The 11,809-nt window shown below is 42.3% G+C and overlaps 1 protein-coding gene across 4 annotated transcripts in view; it reads right to left on the bottom strand.

Annotated features, from left to right (window-relative positions):
* Positions 1-10,927: 10,927 nt before the first annotated feature.
* Positions 10,928-11,809, bottom strand: part of MTA3 (metastasis associated 1 family member 3) — a 132,285-nt gene continuing 131,403 nt past the window's right edge. The window contains exon 19 of one of the 4 annotated variants that reach the window (XM_081185992.1): positions 10,928-11,433. In XM_081185992.1, the coding sequence (XP_081042118.1) occupies positions 11,283-11,433 (151 nt within the window). In that variant the 3' untranslated portion in view covers positions 10,928-11,282. The remainder of the gene's footprint in view (positions 11,434-11,809) is intronic. The other 3 variants (XM_081185993.1, XM_081185996.1, XM_081185994.1) reach the window with 3 other exon arrangements.

Here is an 11,809-nt window from a genome sequence, read left to right as displayed (position 1 = left end):
TAGATAGATAGATGATAGATAGATAGATAGATAGATGATAGATAGATAGATAGATAGATGATAGATAGATAGATAGATAGATAGATAAAGGTACCCCTGACCATCAGGTCCAGTAGTGACCGACTCTAGGGTTGCGCGCTTATCTCGCTCAAGAGGCCGGGAGCCGGTGCTTGTCCGCAGACAGCTTCCGGGTCACATGGCCAGCGTGACTAAGCCGCTTCTGGCGAACCAGTGCAGCACACGGAAACGCCGTTTACCTTCCCGCTGGAGAGTGGTCCCTATTCATCTACTTGCACTTTGACATGCTTTCGAACTGCTAGGTTGGCAGGAGCTGGGACCGAGCAACAGGAGCTCACGCTGCCGCGGGGATTCGAACCGCCGACCTAGTCCTAGGCTCTGTGGTTTAACCCACAGCGCCACCCGCATCCCACAGATAGATAGATAGATGCAAAAAAGTGTGGATTATTTTTATCTCCCATTTGATCTTTATCATAACTTTATGAGGTAGGAAGGGTTGTGAGATATCAACTAACCCAGTAGCTTAATGGCTAAGTGGGGATTTGAACCCAGATACAGTGGTACTTTGGGTTAAGAACTTAATTTGTTCTGGAGGTCCATTCTTAACCTGAAATAGTTAACCTGAGGTACCACTTTAGCTAATGGGGCGTCCCGCTGCCGCCGCATCGCAGCCGCACGATTTCTGTTCTCATCCTGAAGCAAAGTTCTTAACCCGAGGTAATATTTCTGGGTTAGCAGAGTCTGTAACCTGAAGCGTCTGTAACCTGAAGCATCTGTAACCCGAGGTACCACTGTAATGACATTTCTCTGGAATGTAAGGAGAGACTATTGCAGACTTGGAGAACCTGTGGTCTTCCAGATGTCTGCACCATCCCTGGTGATTTTCCATTTCAGCTAAGGCTTGTGGACTCCAACATCTTCTGGAAGACCTCAGGATCAGACTAAAAGCCCATCTAGTCCAGCAATTTGTTCTCACATTAGCCAACCAGACACCCATGGAAGCCCACAAGCAGAATTTGAGCAGTAACTGTGGTTTTCTCAGTTCACTATTGTCAATTCTGGTTATTAGAAACCAGGAAGTGACATAGGCAGCAGGAGAAGAACAGTCACTACTGCAGAGATTCCCCCCATTACACTTATGACAACTTCTTAGAGTTAATTCTCTAAGACATTGACTGTACAGTGGTACCTTGGGTTAAGTACTTAATTCATTCCAGAGGTCCATTCTTAACCTGAAATTGTTCTTAACCTGAAGCACCACTTTAGCTAATGGGGCCTCCTGCTGCCGCCACGCCGCCAGAGCACAATTTCTGTTCTCATCCTGAAGCAAAGTTCTTAACCTGAAGCACTATTTCTGGGTTAGCCAAGTCTGAAGTGTATGTAACCTAAAGCGTATGTAACCTGAGGTACCATTGTATTTGAGATAGAAGACAGAGGTCTCTATGAATAATAGCCAGAGTTCCAAGACAATTCCCTTTAGCCATGCTGAAGAATACAAATATCTCTCAAAGGGATACACATTTAGCTTTTGCATTTTTGTATAGTGGAGCAACCTAACAGCTTCTGACAGCAATTTCAATTCTAGCTTGTCATAAATTACAACTGGGAGGGATTTGCCTTCTATGAATGACTGCAAATACAATGCAAGTGCATTCAGTTCTGCATGCTTGCCTGCTCCACTGAGCTTTCACCCTGCCAATCACCTTCTGAGCCTGCACACTTGTGTGCTGATCAGTATCCAAAAGAGAACCTGAAAAAATGGAGTTTCTTCTCTCTGTGCTCCTCCCAGAGGTTATTCCTCCTCTGGTCACTGTTATGGATGCATGACCTGACTGTTTGTCTCCATGCACTATGGTCATCTGCAAGGGATTCCCACATGGCAAAGTTGATGTTGCCAGACTTCATGTTATGTTTGCAGACATCATTGCAACACAAAGTTGGTCTGCCAACAGGCCTGGTGCTGGAAGAGCTCTTCATTGGGGACCAAGCCAGTGTAGATGTCACTGAGACAGGAGTGTGAACATGCTGGGTGAACATCTTTTGTTTGAGACTCTGTCCTGCCATGTGATATCCAAAATCTTTCTGATGCAGTGCATGTGGAAAGCATTGAGGCGTTGCTCCTGGTGCAAGGCTGGTAGGCCTTCATCATTTGTTTGTGTGTGTGTTTGTTTATTTGTGTGTTTGTTTGTTATTTTCCCCTCCATGATGGGTCTTTGATTCCCTCACCCCTGTTCCCGATGTAAATCTTCATTTACACCCTTGTTCCTGGTGTAGATCTTCACTTGCCCCTTCTTCCCTGGTGGGAGGCATCATTTTGTGGTTTGCCTCAGGTGCCAAAATATCTTGGGCCAGCCCTGATAGTACTTCTCAAGATACAGCAACCCCAGCCCATAATAACCACCTCTGTTTAACAAGGCAGGTGAGGCAAGGCACCCCAATTTTCCAATTCTAAGCAGAAAAATCCATAAAGATCTGCAAACTGTGCATTGCAGGTAACAGAACTGAAGCTCCAGAGAGATATGCACCTGACGCCTTTAGACAAGTGATTCATTGCTTTCCCAGCACAAATAACTTATTAGTAGGTGTTTGTGAGGAGCATCAAGGAAGGAAGTGTTAATTATTGCTAAACCTGTTGGTACGTCACAGATGCAACTGAAGGACACGGCAAAACAGATTCTTCCATGGAGACAAGCAACATGCATATTAGCTTCAGTTTTGTGTGGTCCGTTCAAGATCTGTTTCACGAAAAGTGGTGCTAGAATGCATGGAGGGGGTGGTTCTTAAAATGCTGCCATTTACTGGCTTATCAACAAAGTTTCCAAGTCAATTTTCAACTTAAAAGTCTGGTCCAAAGTGCACTTGCATGGATGCAAATTTCATCATTATTGGGGAACAAATGCTTCCCATCAAGTCTCTTTATCTGGGCCCCAGGACTTTCCCCATGCAACACCCCCTTCTCAGCTGCACCGTTCTCAGCTACATACTGGGAGCCAGTGTGGTGTAGTGGTTAAGAGCGGTGGACTCATAATCTGGGTTCGCTTCCCCGCTCCTCCACATGCAGCTGCTGGGTGACCTTGGGCTAGTCACACTCCTTTGAAGTCTCTCAGCCTCACAGAGTGTTTGTTGTGGGGGAGGAAGGGAAAAGAGAATGTTAGCCACTTTGAGACTCCTTAGGGTAGTGATAAAGCGGGGTATCAAATCCAAACTCTTCTTCTTCCTCAGGCCACACCCCTCCTCAAGTGCTTTTGCCTCACTGAAATGTGTTCTGGGATTCTGATAATGACTTCTGCTTGCCTGGAGGGAGGGTAGAGATGCCTGGAGAAACTAACATACAATGGTAAAATCACCTTGGTTGCTCCATGCACTTTTGCTCTAGACTCAAACACCAGCCAAATATACCAGCTGCTCAGAGGTTTCGTTGGTGAGTTGGTGGTGATGGAAAATGAAAGAAGTGCAGATACCTGAACTTGGGTTTATAAAGGTAAGACTGAGGGAGGGCATTTAATAAATATAAACAATTAGTACAGTGGTACCTTGGTTCTCGAAGTTGTCAAAAAAATCGGCTCCCGAACGTCGCAAACCCGGAAGTTAAGTGCTCCAGTTTGCATATGTTTTTCAGAAGCTGAACATCCGATGAAGAAGAAGAAGAAGAAGAAGAGTTTGGATTTGATATCCCGCCTTTCACTCCCCTTCAGGAGTCTCAAAGCGGCTAACATTCTCCTTTTCCTTCCTCCCCCACAACAAACACTCTGTGAGGTGAGTGGGGCTGAGACACTTCAAAGAAGTGTGACCAGCCCAAGGCAGCTGCATGTGGAGGAGCGGGGAATCGAACCCGGTTCCCCAGATTACGAGACTACCGCTCTTAACCACTACACCACACTGGCTCTCCGATGGGATCCGATGGGGCTTCCGCTTGAGTGCAGGAAGTTCCTGCAGCCAATTGGAAGCCGTGCCTTGGTTTTTGAATGGTTTTGGGAGTCGGACTCCCAGAACGGATGAAGTTCGAGAACCAAGGTACCACTGTAAACGATAATATTTTTCAAACATGAATGGCAGTCACAGGACAGGAAATTTCACCATGCTCACAGAGCACTGTTTCAGTTTCTCTGCTCAGATTCAACTGCATTTTTTTACCCTTGAAAGGTCCATTTCCACCCAGAACAATGGTCTCAGCCTGACAGGGGATCCTGTAGTGCTGAACTAGCAATGGCTAAGATTTGTGTTGACCGTTTCTGTTGGCATACAGCATTTAAGAACAAAATAACTTTCACAACTTTCTGGCCTGGAAAGGAGTACAAAGTGGGCAACTGGGAGGTTTTTTATAAGCATCGGGGATGTCGTTCCTCTGTTATGCAGGTATAATTCACTTTTCTTGGGCTAACTCAATCCAGCGGGAACATCTGTTCTCCAGAAGTCTTTTTTAAAAAGAACAATGGCATGCATTATGAATGATTCAATGCTAACAAACTTATATTGTCTTGGGTGGGGGGGGGAGAGAAATCACCTTATAGGGTGAGGTTGGGGAACCTGTGGCCAGCCAGATGTTGCTGGATTATAACACTTGGCCAGCCTTGCTGGGGCTGATAAGTCCAACAACATCTGGAGGGCTAGAAGTTTGCATCCTTTTTACTACTAAGGAAATTGTTTGCAGCAAAAATATTTGATCCTCTATCCTTCATTTTGGTTGTACATCTGGTTTCCCCTATCTCCAGCCTTGCCCTTCCCAAGTAATTAGAAAGCATTTATTTGTTTATTTCATAAACTTTGAACACTGCTTGCTTGTTTTAAAAAACCATCACAGTGATTTACAAAAGATAAAATAGTAAAAGGAAAAAATTACAAACCTATTTTAAAAACGTGCAAAAGATAAAAAAAAACTGAAACAGATTAAAATTACCTCAACATTGGGAAGTCAGAGGAGTTCTTGGTACAAACTAGGGGGGAAATTATTCATTCTTGCATTTCCCTTCCATAATTTTTACATTTCCCCACTCGCAAGCAATTCAGATTAAACTATTTAGTGAAGGCTAGCATATTAAGCAGAAATGTGGGGTGTTGTGGCTGTTTTTTTCAAGGTGGACATTTTTCTTCCAGTATGGAAGTGCTGTCGATATAAGGAATCTTCTTTATACAAACCATATAATTCCTGCAACGCACACTAGATGGTACTCAAGTATATAGAAAGAGTTGCCAGCTCAAGAAAGCATGGTTGGAGAGTAACAAAACAAAAAACTGTTCAATGCCTAGTGTAAAATAATGAGTATATTTGAGTTGGACAATTAGTGCCCTGAGAAATCTTCAAAGATATGGTTGATAGGAAGCTGCATTTGGAGAATATTACAAAAGTTGGGGATGAAAGACAAGCGATGCTAGATTTCAGAAACTGGAGTTGGGCTGGGGTATTGTTTATGGGGATTTGTTGGGGGGTTGTTGCTGTTATGGACATTAATTTTTGTATCATTATTTTAGAGCTCATTATTATTTATGTGGAAATTGTTCAGTGTAGCTATGTATTTTTGATGTTTTCTTTATTGTCTAGGACGACTATAGTTATGTTGAAATTATAGTTTTTCCCCCCATGTTATAAGCCACCTTGAGCATGGTTCAAACTACGGAAAGGCAACATGCACATAAAATTTTCTATGTATGTATGAGTTCCTCTGGCTGGGGAAAGGGGCCTCTGGGTTATTCTCAGTTCTGTATTGGGGACCCTGAATTGCATAAACCAAATTGAAAATGTTTATACAGCATGGTACTCCAAGCAGTCATAGATGCCAAGAGTAAGATCACATTCACACAATATATTTAAAGCACCCTTACACAACTTTAAGGGTCATGGTTTTCCGTAAAGTATCCTGGGAACTGTAGTTTATTACGGGTGCTAAGAGTTGATAGAAGAGCCCCTCAGAGAACTGCCATTTCCAGCACCCTTAACAAACCCCAGTTCCCATAATTCTTTGAGGGAAGCCATAACTTAAAGTGGTTTAAGAATGTTTTAAATGCATTGTGTGGATGGGACTCATGTTCATAGATAAAAATGCTGTTGTGTGTAGTCAAATATATAATAATAATAATAATAATAATAATAATAATAATAATAATAATAATAATAATAATTTATTTATACCACACCCATCTGGCTGGGCTTCCCCAGCCACTCTGGGCAGCTTCCAACAAAATATTAAAATACAGTAATGCATCAAACATTAAAAGCTTCCCTAAACTGGGCTGCCTTCAGATGTCTTCTAAAAGTCTGGTAGTTGTTGTTCTCTTTGACATCTGGTGGGAGGGCGTTCCACAGGGCGGGTGCCACTACCGAGAAGGCCCTCTGCCTGTTTCCTTGTAACTTGGCTTCTCGCAGTGAGGGAACATCCAGAAGGCCCCATGGCCAACCAACTGGTGGCAATTACCTTCTTCTCAAGACCCTCAATACTGGCCAAAAATGTTCTTGTGCATTTAGTCATCCTCACTGATCGCATATTCACCCTGCAGACCTGGCTCATGGCACTGTTCCTTCATGAGGACAGCCATAACTAAGAACTATAAACAAGGTCTCTGACTTAGATGTTCATTTGGTACTGTTTCTAAGTCAGCTTTATGTGTGTGTTTTGTACTTAAAACTGTAGCTGTTCTTATTGTGTGTTTGTAAAGTGCCTTGAATGTAAAATGTGATATATAAATTAATAAAATAATAATATCAATTAGCAAAGCAGAGCCAGGCTGTTCAAGGAAGATGGTATTCAGATGCCTAAAGTGAAATGGAAGGCCCCCCAAACATTTTGCTGAATGTGGGGAGAAAGACCCAATTGCTGATGCAATTGTGACATATTGTATTCCTCACAGACATATTCTGTACTAGAATATGTCTTCCAGTTTCTTTAAAATTCTCAGAAGTTTTCCTGAATTATTCTGAATTATTCTCCTTCAATTTTGGTTTTTCTCAGCTTCTCACTTTTCCAGAATTATGTTTGGTTCTGCCCATTTCCACATCAGTTTGTGATTTAAAACCAAAAGCAAATCTTTATGAACATTCAGGCATATTCTAGTGCAAATTTCCTCTAATATACATGTTTTCGTATGCAATTTTGCCTAATAAACATGTTTTTGCAAAGCAAATTTCCCTTGTATAATGCATTTTTGTCCACGATTTTCACTAATATCAGCAATTTGATGCACACTTTACCCCAGTATATGCACAGGGTATATGCGCTGCTTGGCTAGTGAAACACAGTACAAAATTCAGAGAAGTGCAGATTTTGAAGGAAGGCTGTGTTTCAAAATGAGTTCTGTCCAAATAAACTTGGCAGAGGTAAGAGTCAGAATGAGCACATAGAACCTTTGGAAAGACAAGTTTAGAAGCCAGCAATCCACTTCATGTGATCAACTCTTCTGAACTCCCTTGTCTGTGGCTAGAAAAAAAATGTGATGCCTTTTGACTGAACAATTGTTGACAAGGCCAACATTAGATTATTCTCATAAAGAGTTTCTGCCTGAAGTTCCCATTTAGATCCTCAAGGATTTGGGGAAAGGCATTAACCTTAGGGCTTCATGTATACTATATTTCCATCTAAATGCTAATGCATTCAGTAGGTTTCCCTTACATCACTTATGTATGGCTGGCCTTTCTGTGGCCTTGAAAATATTCCACATTTATTTATAAAATTTATAAAATATCTATATCAGGGGTCAGCAAACGTTTTCAGCAGGGGTCCAGCCCACTGTCCCTCAGACCTTGTGGGGAGCCAGACTATATTTTTTTTGGGGGGGGAAATATGAACAAATTCCTATGCCCCACAAATAACCCAGAGATGCATTTTAAATAAAAGGACACATTCTACTCATGTAAAAACATGCTGATTCCCAGACTGTCCGTGGGCCGGATTGAGAAGGCGATTGGGCCAGATCCAGCCCCGGGCCTTAGTTTGCCTACCCATGATCTATACCACACTTCACAGGGCAATTTACACAATAAAAACACAAAAATAGGTAACATAGTAACAAACAGAAACTCCCCCAACCCCAACCATTTTAAAGGCCACAGATTATTTAATTAACCAAAAGCCTGGGAAAAGAGGAGTGCTTTTGCCTTGTGACTAAGAATATGTAATGAAGGTGCCAGGCGAGCCCCGCTGGGGAGAGCATTGCACAAGGAGAGAGCCACTGCAGAAAGCCATTCTTGTGTGGCTATCCTCCAGACATCTCGTGGAGGAGGGACACAAATAATGGCCTCAGATCATGGTCAGATGATGATGCATCCGGGTTGGCTCATATGGAGAAAGGGGGTTCACGTGGCATCTTCTTTTCAAGCATTCAGTTGATTCGGGGTTCTTCTTGCAGAGTGCAGAGGGAATCAAACATTTGTGTAACAATGAAGCTTTATTGTACAGAGATATATTTACACGAGTGCCCAACAGTTGTATGCAGATACACACATTACCAAACTTTCCAAACTCTCATCTCTCACTTTCCACTACTACACAACAGTCTTGTACATTTCATTTTGCAGTGCCTTCTGTACATGGGGCTAAATCAGAAGTTGATACCTGTATATAAATTGTTACCCAATCCCAAACAATCAGGCTACTAAGCAAAATGTATAAATCCAGAGTCATTGCTCTAATGGTTTTGGAATCCCATCATCAGGTGCACTCAGAAGTACAACCAAGGTTTTTGGAGAAGATATTTCCCCCCCAAAAAAAAACCCCACTCTTTCTGCATTTTCCAAATGGGTACAATACACTCCATTGCCTTTCTATTTTATTGAAAAATATACATTCACATTTGTAGGCATAAAAACAGGCAGTGGAGGACCCAACAAAGCACATTTCCTTATGTAATAATTATCCGCCAAAATTGATTTTTTTAAAAAAACAAAAACAACCCAATACCAATTATGCTAATCATTTTATAGATGGGAATATAATGACAATTGTTGGAGCTGTTGTGCTCTAGCCAGCCTTTTTAAACATCTTTTTGGGAAGAACTGTGATCAAGTTCCACCACAGTAGGAACTCATATCATGGAATACAAAAAGTATAGACATTGGGATATATTTAAAGTGTGTGGTTAATACTAGGACTGTACATCAGATCCAGAACTAAATCAGGCTGATTCAGTTTGCCTTGGAATTTGGCCAGATGGGGTTCATGCAGCCCTGGATCAACCCAGGTCAGATCAGGTCTAACCTGGAGCAATCCAGGTCTTTCAAAAGGGCTGGGGGTCTGGCAGCAAGGAATGGGGGAGGAGATTGGGTAAGGTCCCCAAATGAGTTTGGGGCACAGATCCAAGTCAGATCAGGGTGCCCAGTTAGTACAGGGGATCTGGAATGAGTAATGAGAGTCTCAGCTGAACCCAAAATTATATCAAGTTGAAAAACTGTGTCCTCCTCTGGCAGACTATAGATAGGACTCACAATGAAGCATTGTAAACTGTGTCCTCCTCTACAGACTATAGATAGGACTCACAATGAAGCATTGTATATCCTGCAGTACGATTGTTCAGGGTTTCATGCCCACCACCAAGGGCTCAATCAGGACATTTCACTCCCTGTTCCACCAACCTCAAGTTATCCTCTTTTTTTAGCTGTCAAAGAGCATGCTCTGTTGACTGCTTATTGCTGTTTTGCCCCTTAGTAGTTTTTTAAAAGGTGGGTTTTTTCTCTACTTCTGCAAATCTCAGATTCATCTAAGCATGCTGGCATCTCCCTCCTCTTTCTCAGCGGTCATGTCCTGTGTTTGACATCAGAGGGGGTGATGGTGCTTGGCTATTCCTATGGAGTGATTGTATGGTACTGAAAATGTATCTGGGATGGTCAACCATAATAAGTCAGCATCTGTTGTGCAGTTATAAGGCTGCACACACAAAATACATTTAAATCAGATATAACACACACACACTCCAAATCCCGGGAACACTAGTTTTTTTGTGGAGTTGGAGATGGTAGCTTAAAGGTAAAGGGACCCCTGACCATTAGGTCCAGTCGTGACTGACTCTGGGGTTGCGGCGCTCATCTCGCTTTATTGGCCGAGGGAGCCGGCGTACAGCTTCCAGGTCATGTGGCCAGCATGACTAAGCCACTTCTGGCGAACCAGAGCAGTGCATGGAAATGACGTTTACCTTCCTGCCAGAGCAGTGCCTATTTATCTACTTGCGCTTTGACGTGCTTTCGAACTGCTAGGTTGGCAGGAGCAGGGACCAAGCAACGGGAGCTCACCCCATCATGGGGATTCGAACCACCAACCTTCTGATCGGCAAGTCCTAGGCTCTGTGGTTTAACCCACAGCACCACCTGCGGTAGCTTAGTGGTAGCTAAACTACAGTTCCCATGATTCTTTGCAGGATGGGTGTGTGCGTGTGTGATATAAATGTTTGACATGCCACAGCCTGAGTGTTGAGTGATTGTTGCATGCCTTTGTCCCTGTTTGACAATAATTATTTCTTCTGTTTATCAAAACTTGGACACCGTCATCCATCAAGAAAGGGCCTGCCTGTCTGAGCTACTCAAGGTTCTGTAGCAATATCAATAAATAATGAGAGACAGAGATTTAATGTTACATTAAAGAAATAACTGTCAGCCCAGCGGTTGCTACTCATAAAAACCACCGCGTAAGAAGTACTGCTTCTTTCCAAGATTTGATAGAAAATCACTTTCAGAGATGGTTACTGAGGATTGCTGGATACCTAATTCAGCCAACGTCAGTTTGCATTCAGACTCTTCTGTGTACATGTGTTCTTTCTTTAGCTAAGATTCTCAGTACTTGTGAAAACCAACATGCCTCAATCAGGGCACCCCAAAATCAAGTTAAGACAATGTAACTTGGCATTTGTGCTTCAGCAGATATATCTCCATGCTTGGGGTGGGATAGTGCAATATATCTGGAGCCTCAAAGGGCAGAACCAGAAGTATGCTATAGTATGAATGCATACAGTTGCATTCAGAGAGTTCGTGTTATTGATGGAAGTTTATATGATGTGCCGGGGGAAGCAGCAATGGAAAGTTCATTGATGGTGGGTTAACGGGTTGTCTGGTTCTGTTCTGAATATTATCCATCTTCTGACTTTTTTGACATATTCTCCTTATATCCCGGTTGCCTTACTTCAAGGCATGGAAAAGTTCAAAACTGTGTTTTACTCTTTAATAAAACAAGATGCAGCCTTTAACTGTCCTCATTGTATAAAGACACAGAAAGAACCTTCTCCTGTCCAATTTCTGAAAATTCTTCTTTATAGGGTGATGCTTTCAAAATAGCAACAAAACAGATTTTTCACTGTTGCATCTTCAGCTGTGAATGATTGCTCAAATTCCCTTGAGTCTCTTTGTGAGTCAGAAGGGACTTCACCTTCCTCAGAATTAAAGTGCACGGGGTCCTACAAGCTCTTTTCAGCTGTGATCGAGTAAACTGCTTACGGCGTTTTCTGTATGGGGAGAAAAAGCAGAGAGATGCAGAGGTAAGCAATTTCTCAACAGGGATTTATATATTATTTTTATTATAAATGCAAACTAGTTATTAAGCCAATCAGAGAACTGAGGATCATTAATGGAGAAAAAGATGGAAGTCAACTAAGATTTACTCAGAGTAGATCCCTGGGAAATAATATACATGACAACATTTGGTCCATTCATTCCAATAGATCTGTTCTGTGTAAAACTTAGTTGAATACCACCCTGGGTTTGGGAAACAAAAGAAATTCACCTGGTTAGAAATTGACTGACAACGCAATCCTATATATTTAGCCTGATCATAGAATCATAGAGTTGGAAGGGACCATGAGGATTATCTAGTTCAAACCC

This window comes from Podarcis bocagei (assembly GCF_964188305.1).
Source record: "Podarcis bocagei genome assembly, chromosome: 3".
Lineage (NCBI taxonomy): Eukaryota > Metazoa > Chordata > Lepidosauria > Squamata > Lacertidae > Podarcis > Podarcis bocagei.
Note: the sequence above shows the minus strand (reverse complement) of the source record. Positions and strands in the feature narration are given on the sequence as shown.